This window comes from Carassius auratus, chromosome 16 (genome assembly GCF_003368295.1).
Source record: "Carassius auratus strain Wakin chromosome 16, ASM336829v1, whole genome shotgun sequence".
NCBI lineage: Eukaryota > Metazoa > Chordata > Actinopteri > Cypriniformes > Cyprinidae > Carassius > Carassius auratus.
Genome location: NC_039258.1, coordinates 11,101,516 through 11,115,873, shown reverse-complemented (window position 1 = coordinate 11,115,873; position 14,358 = coordinate 11,101,516). Strand labels below are relative to the sequence as shown.

Here is a 14,358-nt window from a genome sequence, read left to right as displayed (position 1 = left end):
AGACTGTAAACCTGTTAAGGTAAAAAAAAAAAAATGCATCATGGGGTTAGCTTTTGAAGTCAAAATGGCAAGAAACAATGTGACACAGATACAAACACATTTAATTAAAAAAGGATATCACTGACTTGCAAAAAAGATCAGTAATTAAAAACATTAACAGCCTTAGCAATCACCACTTAAGTGTTATAAACAGTTGTTACAATTTTTTGTTAGTATTTACAAAGAAGATACAAACCTGTAATTTCCAGAATATCAAAGTGGCTAAGAAGGATGATTCTGTATCTGAGATTGAAAAAGAAGGTACAAGTTACTGTATGCGGACGGTGTTCAGTTTTGCTTAATTAAGATTGGCGTAGGTGGAAAAATAGCAACTTGGAATATCGTCTTGCCAGTGTGAAGTGGTCCAGACAAAAGTCTGTGGAGAGAACAACGTGATCCACAACCACTTCATGCTTCTGACTCTTGAATCTTGTAGTTGGATAAAAGGATGTGGTCTAACCTGAACAACCTTATTAAATGGCTTTGCAGTGACAGACACTTTTATTTTGCTATAACCACATCTGATGTTGTTTTCAAAATTGTCAGTCAAAACCAACACAGCATTTAGAGGGGATGTTTTTGCCATTTAAGGAAAATTACTCAAATCAAAATCACTTATTGCTTAACTCAAGTGGTCTATAATCAGTTAAAAATACTTTCCACAAAGAATTTTGTACATTACACAAAAACGTCTGGGTAATATGCACTCCAGGAATTTTTGGTTTTTCAATTTTACAGTATAGGTATTAGAAAACCTTCACTGATTAAAAAGGAAGCGCTTATGCCAAACACATTTACTCCAACAAAGCAAACCCTAAAATCAACTTCTTTAGTGATTTCATCTACTGCAAGTGCCAGTTCCTCAGAACTGTGGCATTCTGTCAGCAAATCAATTCCTTTTTTACCCAGATACAGACACATTTTAATCTAGAGTTCCGGGAGGTTGGCTGTACGAAAGGTTGCCATATTTTTAAATGACAGAATCTCTAGGCAAGGGATGCATGGGGGTAATTGAGGTTAGTTCGAGGCTAAATGAAAAACCCTTTGAAATTTATCACTTTGGCTTGGCGCTTTCTATTTAAAGATGCTGAGTACCAAGAGAAAGGTAAAAAACTCTCCCACATCTTTTTGTTAGACTAGACTAAAATACAGCAACCCTACAATTATGCATTTCAGCATTTCCCATATCCTATCCCGTTACATCAAACCAGAATAAATGTCAGCTTGATGGCACTGTGCTAAAGCCAAATATCACATTCAGAATAGCTCAAGTACTGTGAATGCAAATGCTTGAATCAATCAAGCAAGCAATCAATCAAGGATGTTTCCAGGAAACACACTGTCCTCATCTGACACATGCAAACTAGAAGTGGAAAACTGTGCCATCTACTGTTTAAATGAATGTGACCTGTCTGGCATGCAGTAGATCACAGGAGGTAACAAAAGATGTTATACAAGACCAGATGAAAACATTTTCAACAACTAAATCACAAGTGGAAAGAACATTTGTTTATTCATTTTTGTCATTAAGTCTAAAGGTGAAAAAGGATAAAAACACAAATCACAACAAGTCATACATTCTTTTACTTTTCCTCTAACACTGCTGGCAGTGATCAACTTCTGTTAATCTATGTTTTTAGAGAAGCAAAATATGTTAAAAACATTTACAATCAACTTTGCCAGACTCCTATTTATTATTCAAAAATAAAAACTTGATCATCTTAATGAGGATGCCTCAATTCATCAGTAATCCATCAATCTCAAGGCAAAAGGTTTCAGTTACAAGAGTTCTTCTCTCAAGCTTAGTAAAAACACTTTAATAACAACCAGAAAACAATCTTTGACCCACCAATATAAAGTCAGAAACACTACAGGGTTTTTCCTAGATTAAAAATGATTTTCTGTGGTAGCTAGTATACACATGCAATTTTGACTGAATACTCAAAATGCAATTAATTTTCACAATTATACAATTACATGTCAGTGACAGAATTAACACTTTACATTTGGTAAGCTTAAAATGAAAAATTGAAAAACGGCTTTGTAGATATTTTTTTAATCTAAATTGTGGTTGAGTAATTTTTGTTCATAATACATCGTTTGTTGATGTGACTTGAAATGTTATAAAGTATGATATGTAAAACATTTTACATTTATTACATTAATAAAGTCTGTAAAAAACATTTTATTCCGTCGTTGTTAGTTCATGATACCGAATGCATTAATTAATACAGTAGTTAAAATTGAAAGGTGAAATAGCGTTGCCAAACTTTCTATCACAAAGTGAGTCCACATTTGCATTCCCAAGATTATTGATGATTATGAATTTAGGGCTAACTATTTAGTTTAAGATGTTTGACATCCTCAACAGTACTTTGAAGTAGAAAACTCACAAATGGGTTGCAGGTTTTGTATTCTGTGGTTCACACTGTGCTTCAGCACTTTGCATCGTAAGCAGAAATCAAGATGAAGACAACGATCTTAAAGGGGAAAATTTTGCATCAAATACTATTACATTTGCATTAGGATGCCACCGAAAATTTGTCAATGAAGGAAAACCCCTGTATTAAATGAACACAAAACAAACATAAATATGAAAGCTGTTAATTCACTCATTGGTAAGATGCAACATTATACAGGAGATAAAAACCCCTGGATTATATCACAAACACAAATAAATCATTAACCCTCTATAATCCTGAGCTCTCTGATACCAATTCATAAAACTGCTTTTTTATACTTGACTGTTGATGCAAATACTTTTTAACCAATGACTTTATTGTAGAAGGTCTTTAACACCACACAAAATTAACAGAAGTGACTCTGAAGTAAGGCTTTTGTTTTTTTTTTACACCAAGTTGACCTTTCATAGCATATAATTATTGCATTAGGTCCAAGCAGATGACAAAAGGCTGAAAAAAAATGTCTTGAGCATGTTAAACACTGATCATCTGTCAATATTTTTGTGCAAAATGACTGAAAAACAAAAGCATCTCCTGAAGATGTTTTGCGTTTCTCTCCACCAAGTGTGTGTTGATGTTAACGGAACAAAAGAATCTTGAAATCCCTCTGTTATTTAAAAAGTCAATGCAGGCTTATTCCCATTTGTTGAAAGATGGCATGTTTCCTGAGAGGATCCTGAGTATAGTAAGTCACAGTTTCTTAAAAAGTGTGAAAAGTGGTAACAGAGAGGAGAGTATTTGCACAAGGCTGCTGGTGGCAGAGATACTTCACTCAGTTCAATGGGATGAAGCCCATGTCAGGAGCATCACTTAGAATGATTGGACTGTGGCCGAGGGAGCAGGGAGGGCTGGGTACACGCAACATGGGTTTATGGGTGTGAAGAGCGGCCCGTTTGTTCCCTTTCTGGGAGCAGGAAACGTCTATGGGGCGCAGGGCCTGGTGGCCTGAACAGCCAGTAGAAGGAGGCCTGTTGGGGGGAGAGACGGTGATAGAGATGGTGTGTAGTAGACTCTCTTGGGAGACCGGGGCAGTTTTGGGTGTGCCTGGAGCGCAGGTGCTCTGGATCACTGAGGAGTGTGCCATTGATTCTAAAAGCTCTTTTGTGCCTTGTGTGCACTGTGAAATGAATAGCAAGAAAAAATGGTTAAGAGTGGGGCTTCACAATACAGGGCCATATGATTTCCATGATGTGGAAATGCAGACAGAATCGAGGAAACTAGACATAAAAATGGAATTTGCCGTATGACGCGGAATGTCACAGAATTTGCCAAATTAAAGGTAAGTCTGTATACTTAATGCAATATGGACTGGTTTCTTTGAATATTAATCCGCAAAATAGTATGTAAATATGAATCCTGCATGTTCTGCATGCCTGTAAGTGAATGAATGGTGCAGACTCAAAAAAGCAACAACACTGATTTCATAGGGCCCTTACAATATTACAAAAATTTGACTTTATAATCTAATCTATAATTTTGTTTTTCTGCAAAATATAGCATTATGATTACTTGAATAACTATAATTGGAAATATATAATTAGAAGAGTCATTCTTGAGTTAGTGGGGTGACTTTTTTAGGAAGTGCACTGCACAGAAAATAAAAATTACTTTTAAGATTTTGTTTTTTTGTGTGTGTGTGTAAAATCCTTTAGGGCTTCACACTTGGGTTTACTTTTTACAAGAACCAACCCAAATTGTTATATTTGACCCTGGACCACAAACCCAGTCTCAAATCGCTGGGGTGTATTTGTAGCAATACCCAAAAAAAAAAAAAAAAAACATTGCATGGGTAAAAATTATTGATTTTTCTTTTATGCCAAAAATCATTAGGATACCAAGTAAAGACATTTTGTAAATTTCCTACTGTAACTGTATCAAAACGTAATTTATGATTAGTAATATGCATTGCTAAGAATTCATTTGGACAATTTCAGAGGTGATTTTCTCAGTATTTAGATTTTGAATCTGATCCTAATGAGCCATACATCAATGGAAAGCTTATTTATTCAGCTTTCAGATCATGTATAAATCTCAACTTTGAAAAATGTACACTTAAGATTGGTTTTGTGGTCCAGGGTCACATTATTATGAAACAATAATATTATATAAGAAATATTGTAATACTGTAAAACAGAAACAAATAATCAAATAGTAAACCATCAAGCTTATATTCTGATGGGTTGTTGGTTTGAGTGAAGCCGTCTCTGTGTATTCATTTACATGCATATAGCCCATGATACCAGTGTCTCAGAAGGGCTCTATTTACAATAAATAAACCAAGATGTTCTCAGACGTTGAAACACTGTATCATGAACAATATCTGTGTAAATGCCATGCTTGAAACCAGTAAAGAATACATTAAAATCACAGCCCAAGCGATTTGACAGTCACACTAAGCCATATTGCTATATTTCAATATACTGTGCAGCCCTAGTTAAGAGACAAAAAACATAGATCACAGTCATAAATGATTTTGCGAAAAAAAAAAAAAAAAAAAAGGCAACTGATGTTAGACAGCAAAGCAAGTATGAGTATGAGAAAACGGCCAGATTAGAAGTTTGAAAGCAGGTTAGTATTGCCAAGAAATTAATAATGTAGCAACAATTGGAAACAAAGCATTGCACTTCAAAGTTTCCAATGAGCTCAAGCAGTGCAGCTGATATTATAAGGGGATCTCCAGAGGTCGCAAGGATGAAAACACCTCCTTAACATCAGGATAAACATCCATCATGAGAGAAGGTGGAAAAGAACACATGTGCATGATAACTAACGCTGAGCATTACCATGACCTCAGTCACCAGAATCCCAAGAGTGGATGAGAATGAGATAAGCACAGATGAATTGTGATGATGATGAAGATGATGATCCATTAATTAGGAAACAATGACATCATGGAGGAAAAACAAAACAACTGCAGACCTCTGGCCGACACTAATATATGAACACGGCCACCATAAAACGGAGTAAAAACAGATGTCCGCTAAAACAGTCCAGGAGCATCCAGGAGCAAAGAAGGGACAGAGAACAGACAATGAGCCCAATGATCTCTCACATGATGGACACGTCTTATGCAAGGGGTTTTAAAGCAAAGAAACAGAAGTCAAGCTGACAGTTCAAATAAAAGGCAAAGCAAAGGCCAAAGAGTCACGAGAAGGCGGCCATGGAATGGCATGCATACACACACCCTTACCATCAAACGTCACAGAGCTGCAGGAGCCTTCAGGCAGTGCAGGAGTTAGCAAACTCCTGACAGTTCTCCTCCTGTGTGAGGTTCAGAACTTCAAACATCAGGACTTGATGCAAGTCAAACGATGGCATTTACTAACATCAATATTTACAGTTAAAATATTTAAACAGTTAATACAGTTAAAAAAATCTCTAGCTTGGCAACTAACAGTGGCAAAAATGTCTCAAAATATAATTTGTAACCTGAATTGGAACCTTGTTTAAATTTTGAATGAAATGTGACTCCATAGAATTCTGTAAGATTGTGCGGTTGAGATCGTCATCCATCTAAATTTGTCTATGTGCATATCTTTACACATCAAACAGAACAGGTGCAAGCCTCACTAGCTGTAAATACAAGCTCTTTCCCAGCAAGCCAGGGTTTACAATAAACATGATTAAACTAGGATAACCTCGTTCCTTTTCACATGCTTTTCTGTAACAAAGTTTGGTTTCAGATCGGTTAAAAGATCTGTTCTGGTTTCGGTTCATATTTACACTACCATTCCAAAGTCTGGGACTGGTAAAAGCTTTCTGCTCACCAAGAATGCATTTATTTGATCAAAAATACAGTAATAAAAACAATAATACTATGAAATATTACTGCAATTTTAAATGACCATTTTTTTACTTTTTTTATCATTTTCTAGATTTTAAAATGTAGTTTATTCCTGTGATGCAAGGCTGAATTTTCAGCAGCCATTACTCTAGTCTTCAGTGTCACATGATCCTTCAGAAATCATTCTACCGGTAATAAGCTGATTTGCTGTTCAAGAAACATTTGTAATTATTATGAATTTTGAAAACAGTTGTGCTGCTTATTATTTTTGTGGAAATTGTGATGAATTCTTTTCAGAAGGCTTTGATGAATAAAAAAGTTAAACGGAATGGCATTTATATGAAAAGTATTTTTGTAGCAATGACAAATCATTATTGATCAACTTAATGCATCCTTGCTAAATGAAATAATTTCTTTAAAATAAATCTCATTGACCCCAAACCTTTGAGCGGTAGTATATGACTTGAAAAGCCATGGAATGTTTTTTTTGACTGACTAATTTATCAGGATTTAAAACTATTGCTACACTGCTTTAAGTATTTAATGCTTCTTAAACTTGAACTTGAAGGCACGCTTACCATATTTGCGTCATTCTTAGACATGAAAGGAGGGAGCTCAGTGTCAGAGGTCACTGTTTGAGGTGCGTCATCTGGAGGTAAAAAGCCTCTTCTGTCAATCAAGCTACAAAAGATGACAGGACAAGCGTTTTAACTTTTGTGACATGACTTTCAAAACACAGCACAGACTTGGGAAAGATGGGGCAACATGTCAAAGAACAGTACAATTAACAAGTCAGATCTGACTAAATGTGTTCTTTTTTTGTAATCGTATGTACTGAGGACACGATGTACACAGAGGTCACGTTAACCGGAAATTTTTCATAATTTTATTGTTTTTTTTAATCGGTGAAAAAAAAATCTGAAGGCCATCCGTCACTTTGACAGATTACATGAGGGTGATCTATTGTAATTTATAATTGTAATTTCCACCCCTGTCCAGTTGATGGTGAGTGCGTTACAGTCTGGAAGCAGAGCGTGTGATCATTACAAAAATAAAACTAGCTATGTTACCATTCAAAGATTCAAATTAATTTTATTCGCAACTGCTTTTTTTTCTTCACTTTTGCGCATAAAGCACTGCGTGACAGACAATGTTAAACACTAATGAAACCTCTGGATGTACTTCAGCCTTAAGCTAAAAGAAATCCTTCATTGCCTCACAAAAGAACAATGATATTGGCTTCTTTAGCTAAATCTTAGGAGATGAATGAATAATGAAATAAATATCTGTTTCTGCTATGATGTTGGCATTAGCATGCTGTACAGACCTGGGTGGCATCGGCCCACAAAGCACCACACAGCAGTTTGTAAAGATGTTGTTATAGGTGTAAGGATTCCCTGATTCTTCTCCTCTTTTACTGGACCAAGAGCCTTTAATCTGCAAACATTAAATGCAAAGAAGCTGTTCTTCAATCTGACTGTATAAAACACTGCAATTAAATAAAAATTGTTGATGTAGCTTTTGTGTGATATTTACATCTTCGTTGGTTGTGAGGTTGGAGGCAACAAGATACGTATGGAAACCTGACAGACCAAGAATGGACCAGATGGAAAAGAAGCAAATGACCAGCTCGGCAATAGTGCAGGAAGGGTTAAGGATGCAAATCTGCTGTGTTAATGTTCAAAACATACAGAACCATAACAGTACAGTGATACAAGAACAATTATGCCAAATCAATCCCATGTGCAGACCTGCCAACCTTGGAAAAAAAAAATTTTTGGAGTACCATCAGCGTGGCGGGTTCATTTGGAGTAAACAGTTATTTTTTGCCATTTAATTGAGAAAAGAGCTATTTAAAAGAGAAAAACCTGTTGATTTGAGGTATACGGTAGCCTATATATATATATATATATATACAAGTGAATGTAAGCATGTAGGCATATATTATGTGCAAAAACGGGTTAAAAATCACATTACATTGTAGCGTTGGTAATCGTTAGAAATTTTCCGGTTCCGGTTCCACCTAACGGTTCCGGTTCCATTAAAATCATTAAACAATTATTAAGAAATAGTGTTAAGGAAAAATGCACAATACTCAACTACTTAATGATCAATACTGTTTACTACTTACTGTCAACTTAATTTAAAGGTTGGCAATGTCAAAATGCAACATATAATACAGTGCAGAAATCTTCATAAGTAGGGTTGGGTATTTTTAGAAAATTTCCGGTTTGGCTTCTGGTTCCATTTAAGTGAACTATTATTATGTTTTTTTTTTTTTTACTATCTTACCTTCACTGAATGTAGCGTTGCTGGAAGGTAGTAAGTTAGTTCATCAATCAGCATGTGTTTCAAAGTTGATGTTTTTTTTTACACATTATCAATAACGTTTTGCTTTTCAAGCAGGAATAAGCTTGTTGGCCAAATAGTTTCTTGAGGGCTGAGACACTTGTTAATTTACCTTAATTAATGAAATATAAATGGATAAAATTATAAATATGTATACACAGTCTCCATAAAGTCCGTATTTTACAAATAATAATGCAGCCAGGCTTGGTCACAACTCACATCGCTTGGTCACGTGTTGCCCCAGAACAGTTTTCGGAACCGAAACTTAGAAATTGCTCACGGTTCCGGTTCTTTTCAAAGAACAAAACCGGTTCTGAATAAGAACCGGTTCTCGGTTCCCATCCCTATTACACTGCAATGTTACAATCCAAAAATGTCAAAATTACTAAACTAAAAAATTAAAATAATACAAAGCTCAGACTAAGTAAAAAGGCTATAATGATTACCCCATTACACCAACAAAAAAACGCTATATTTGGTTGAACTGCTCCAAACTCAAACCACGAGGCCAGCCAGCTAGGTTGATTAACTGAAGTTGTGGTGGAAAACTGTGACCTTAAGCCACAAAGTTTAAAAATGGGGCTGGAGACCAGCAGAATCTGCTGCCATCCTGACAGGAAAGCAGGGCGTGGTGGAATCCTTGAGCCGATTAGAGATGAATGGGATTAGGAAGAAGGCGGAACCAACATCAGTAAGCCTGTAAACAAATGGTGAACTCAGTCAACCTGACAATTATGTGTTTCTGACGAAAGGGGTGGTGCAGCATGCCAGTCGATGAAGACAGGGTGGCAACACAGAAAAAAAAGGATATCTGGCTGGGCTGTCCTGTATTGCCTGGATGATACCATTCACACCTTGTGATCCTGTTAAAGAGAGTGACAGGTCAGAGAACAAACCTGCTTTAAACCAATAAAAAAAAAAACTCTACAGTACCTTTCAAAGGTTTGGGCTGCATTCATTCTATGCAAAAACATTCAAACCGCAATATTGTGAAATATTATCACAATTTCTAATATTACGGTGTTACAATAAATTGTGTAATTTATACCACTAATGGCTTTAGTGGTATTATTCCAGTCTTCAGTTTCACAATGCTTCATAAATCATTCTAATATGCTGAATTGATGTTCATGAAACAAACATTCTAATTATTATCAGAGTTAAAAACAGCTACCAGTAATGTTATTGCTAGGTAATATTATAATATGACTGCATAATATTTTTGTGGAAACTGATATTTGATGATTAGAAATCTTAATTTCATTTTGACATTATTAAAGTCTTTAAGTCAGTTGTGATTAGTTGTGATTCCAACTTTGCAGAATAAAAGTATTAATTTCTTTAAAGTGCCCCTAGTATGGATTTTTGAAAATTACCTTATGCACAGTGTACAAAGTTATTGTCTTTCAAAAGAAAGAGTCGACTCTGAGTCATGAAAACAAATTGATTTCAAAACTAATCTTTAGCTGTTTCAAGGTAAAGTCAAGTTCCTGTGGTGAAGACACTGTGCCCTGCACTGTGAGGAGAAAACCGTTAGGGTATGACGAAACATTTTCTGAAATCGCGGCAGAAGCACCAACCCAGTGTTTACAAAGTAAACGTGCAAGGATGGTCAAACACTCTTTTCAAAAAAGAAATAAAATTTAAACAAAAATGTAGGACAATTTTGAAGTTTGGAGGAAAAAATTGTTGGGAGTTTTTAGACATACACTGTCTTGAACCGTTGTAAACAGAGTACCGTATTTTCCGCACTATAAGGCGCACCGGATTGTAAAGCGCACCTTCAATGACTGGCCTATTTTACTAGATGGAGCTGTGCTAAAGCGAATGTCAACATGTTGGATTATAAGGCGCACTGTCATTTTTTGAGAAAATTAAAGGCTTTTAAGTGCACCTTATAGTGCGTAAAATACGGTATGCATCTGCCTCGCAGAGCTAGACAAGACGAGCAAAAAGTGTATAATCTCTTTTCTTTTATTTTTTGTATTTCATTTCGTTATACAAGTTGCGACTGATAAATTCTTTGTGACTGAGGAAAGGGAGGCATGATCATTTTGGATGACATGGGGGTGAGTAAATTATCAGGATATTTTTATTCTGAAAGTAGAGTAATTCCTGTTGCCATCATGTATTCTGAAGCCTACTGTAGAATGCAAATACGCATTTAGTTGTGTGTGTATTGTGTTCGCTCCTCGCAGCTTGTAGGTCTCTGTCTAACAGCACGATCGGTTCACTCGCAATTGTGTGAATGGATGAATAGTGAATGTTTGTCGTTGTTATTACTTGTAGTTCTTATAAAGAATATAGCAGTACGTTAGTGTAAAAACTAACGTAGTTCTTTGCAGTTCTTTATCAATACATTTCTGCATTGGGCTAACGCATATGTTATGGCAGTAGCCCACAGCTCGGTTTACCACAGAGCTGTGGGCTAAGTAATGGAGATGGGCATTCTGTTATTGACCTGTACTGCACACAGTAGACCAACCACAACAGACTGGGTCATCAGACCGATCACCACAGTTTAGTATCATGTAAAGGAGAGGTTTGGAAAAATGAATTGTTAAGCTAATCATTTGGGAGTCATTGAGCAAAACAAGAAAAAATAAATGCATATTTTAAGACAATGAAAGAGTTTTTTGACCTTGCATGCATGTCAACCTGTTGTTGAGGACTCACAAAACCAAAATATTAACCTTTCATTACCCATAATAGGGGTACTTTAAAAATAGTAATAGTAAAATCCTAATGACCCCAAACTTTTGAACATGTCCATATATGAAGTATTTAAAGATTTTTTTGGTTTTTAATAATTACCATTTCAACATTGATGCATACATTTATAGCTCTCTAAAATCCAACACAATTGGTAAGATTTAGTGTGAAGTAGAAAGAGACTGTGGTGCAGGTGTTGTGAAACTTACTTAAAGTGAGGTGAGTGATCACACAGCCAAAGATAAAGGAGGTCAAAAAGGATAGAGACACTATGAATGCGTAAAAAAAGCGATAGTTTCGCTTCCCAACACAGTTTCCCACCCAAGGACAATGATGGTCGAAACGCTCTACAAAGGGAACAGAGACAGAACATTCTCAGACACAACGAAACTAGCAAAAAATGATTTTAAGGAAGTGATACAAATTAGGTTAAACTATGACACATCCTTTTTTAAAGCAACATATTCTGTAGCTTTACAGAAACAGTTCAGTCATCATTTACTCAACCTCATGTGGCTTCAAACCAATATGACTTCCTTACATGGAATTACTCTAAATATGTACTGGAGCATTTACGGCTCAAAAAAGTGTTTCATAAAAATGGACCATATGAAATTAAATTTACGATGAAAGGTTGATTTACATTGTTTAACTGAATCTCTTGACATCTGTCCTAATGGTGCATTTCATGATGTTAGATTAGAGAAGCTGCATTGAAAGATTGGTGAAAGAACTGTGCTTTCTATATTAATTGATTGATCCGGGGTATGAAAACTTAGTTAATGATCAGACTGATCCAATTTGCGAGTTCAACTCACTGATTCCAGTTTTAGAGCTAAACAGCTCACTTAAGGAAGACAACCAGTGAATAATGAGTGAAATTTCAATCTACATACAAAGTGTATGGCTTCAGAGGATTGGAATATTGCACTCAAGTTGTATGGACTACTTTTATGGTTCTTGTTGAAGCTAAAAAGGGTTTCTACAGAAGAATAAAAGACAGTTTGGAATGGCATGAGGGCGAGTAAATTAACAAAAATTTTATTTCTGGGCGATCTATCTTTTTAAAGCTCCAATCCCCATTCAATCTGCAGAAAACAGAAATGCTGCCTTACCGACACAGTTATCACACAGGCTGCAGTGGGATGTCCGGGGTGGACGGAACATCTTGCATGTGAAACAGTATTTAAGCTTGACCACCTGGTCATTTATAAGGATCTCTTTCGTCCGGGGAGGTGGACGGTATGTTGAAGATCCAGAATTATCTTTTAAGAGACCCACAACTTTAATATCAACATACACAACAAAAATTTTAAGAGGCAAAATAAATGAAAAATAAACACCACAATCAAAATCTCACCAATCTGTCTCTCAATGTCCACAGCCTCGTCCGGCAAAGCCCTGGGTAATATCCCTGGGTCTGTAAAACTGGTTTGAAGGAGGGTGATGATGACAAATACAAATAACACCCCACCAATTACTGGAATGAAGACAGTAAGGTGATGCACCAGAAAGGGGCAACTGTTATGAATCAACACAAAGACAAGAGCAAAATTAGCACCGGTGACAAATATTCTAAATGTGCATTCTGATAATAACCATGTCAAAGCAACTGTTTCAGACAGTAACAATGTCAAGGGCGGCTACATCAGCTGGTGGAGATGTCTCTATTGAGAAAAGTAGTAGTAGTAGTAGTAGTATTGTCTAGCAGTGTGGACACTGGTGGCTCTGTGTGCATGTGTAGTGAATGCATACTACTCACTCAAAAGTGAAAAATAAGCCACTGGTGATTAAGATTAGGCCGATGGTGAGCGGAAGCACACCGCATTGCCTGCCCATCATAATACGCCCATCACAGAAGAAGCGATTTTTTCCAGGGAAAACTTCCCATTTCCTCCGTGGGCGCTGGGAGTTTTTCCTTCCACAGGGTAAAGTGGTGGAGGTCCGGGTGTTCGATGTTCCGAGCGCTCCTGGGTCTATTTGTTGATACTCACAATTTTTCATTTTCAAAGAATGTGTCCAATAGTACAGAGGCAACGTTAGGGGAGTATTTATTTAACCTCTGGAACACTTTTAGCTACAAGCCAAGCCCTAACAAAGAGGAAGCTTGAGCAACGCTAGACATAGAGTGTAAAGCCCAGCCACATATTACTGAAGATACTGTCACATATGTACAGACAAATTAACTTAGGTAACGTAATTTACTAAAATAATTTCAGCAATCGTACTAAGCTAACTCGAGAGTCCACAAAACACATAATGTTGCTCAACGCATCCATTTGCAACTAAACATCCCCTAAAGGGAATATATCGATCTAATAATTATTATACTATCATGCCATGTTGTTGCTTTCGATAAATTAGGGGTGTCTTTAGCTAAGCTAAATAGGCTAGCTTGTCGACTAGCTGTCAACAAGCTAACATATATCAGAGGACGACAATGCTCCTCGCGCTGCTCAACCGTCGTTGAACGACACTCGGCTCCTCGCGTTACACAGCCGTCCGATCGCTGTCGAGATTAAGTTGTCCAACCGTAATGAATCTGTTGGGTATTGAAAATTAGATCAGACTAAGTTGTTTATAATTCTCTTAGCGCGAATATAACCCAGAGTTCAGCAACGGAACTGTTATAACGATATTTACCTTCCAGCGATCACTTCCCTAGCCGAGGATTACCTGAAGAAGAAAGATGACTCGCCAATGATTCGCAAGGGCTGCGTCATCACAGGCAGACCAATCAAGGATCACTTCCGAGACTCTCTGCCCTCTGTGTAGTTTTTTGTATTTAATTGTTTTAGTACATCAACATTACGAATGTAACAGATTCATGCAATACATCCACAACCATAAAAACATATATACAAATATGTTCAATAGGTGGCGAACATGATACAAATCTATATAAAATTAAATAATAATAATACCTAATAAGATAACGAATAATGTTACATGTATTACTGAACACGTATTCCTAAATTAGATGAAAAATTACCTTAGTATCTGACGATTATG

At 36.4% G+C, this 14,358-nt stretch overlaps 1 protein-coding gene across 2 annotated transcripts; it reads right to left on the bottom strand.

The window, feature by feature from the left end:
• Positions 1-1,533: 1,533 nt before the first annotated feature.
• Positions 1,534-14,093, bottom strand: zdhhc18a (zDHHC palmitoyltransferase 18a). Of its 2 annotated transcripts, XM_026284055.1 has the most exons (11): positions 13,990-14,093; positions 13,109-13,888; positions 12,707-12,867; positions 12,462-12,611; positions 11,556-11,693; positions 9,446-9,497; positions 7,822-7,924; positions 7,613-7,722; positions 6,864-6,966; positions 5,692-5,762; positions 3,478-3,618 (listed from the first exon to the last, which is right to left on the bottom strand). In XM_026284055.1, exons 2-10 carry the CDS (start codon positions 13,348-13,350, stop codon positions 5,721-5,723), a joined length of 1,101 nt encoding a protein of 366 aa, XP_026139840.1. In that variant the 5' UTR covers positions 13,351-13,888; positions 13,990-14,093; the 3' UTR covers positions 3,478-3,618; positions 5,692-5,720. The 2 variants fall into 2 exon arrangements, with proteins under 2 accessions (XP_026139839.1, XP_026139840.1); XM_026284054.1 differs by lacking the exon at positions 5,692-5,762 and having other exon boundaries at positions 1,534-3,618.
• Positions 14,094-14,358: the final 265 nt, after the last annotated feature.

What these genes read in the sequence shown, in the direction of transcription:
- zdhhc18a (XM_026284054.1), bottom strand. Translation starts at nt 13,350, where the DNA reads ATGAAAAATTGTGAGTATCAACAAATAGACCCAGGAGCGCTCGGAACA. An exon ending in GGCTTATTTTTCACTTTTGA is followed by an intron (nt 12,868 to 13,108) that starts GTGAGTAGTATG and finishes GATTCATAACAG; the next exon opens with TTGCCCCTTTCTGGTGCATC. An exon ending in CTAAGAATGACGCAAATATG is followed by an intron (nt 3,619 to 6,863) that starts GTAAGCGTGCCT and finishes TTCATTTCACAG; the next exon opens with TGCACACAAGGCACAAAAGA.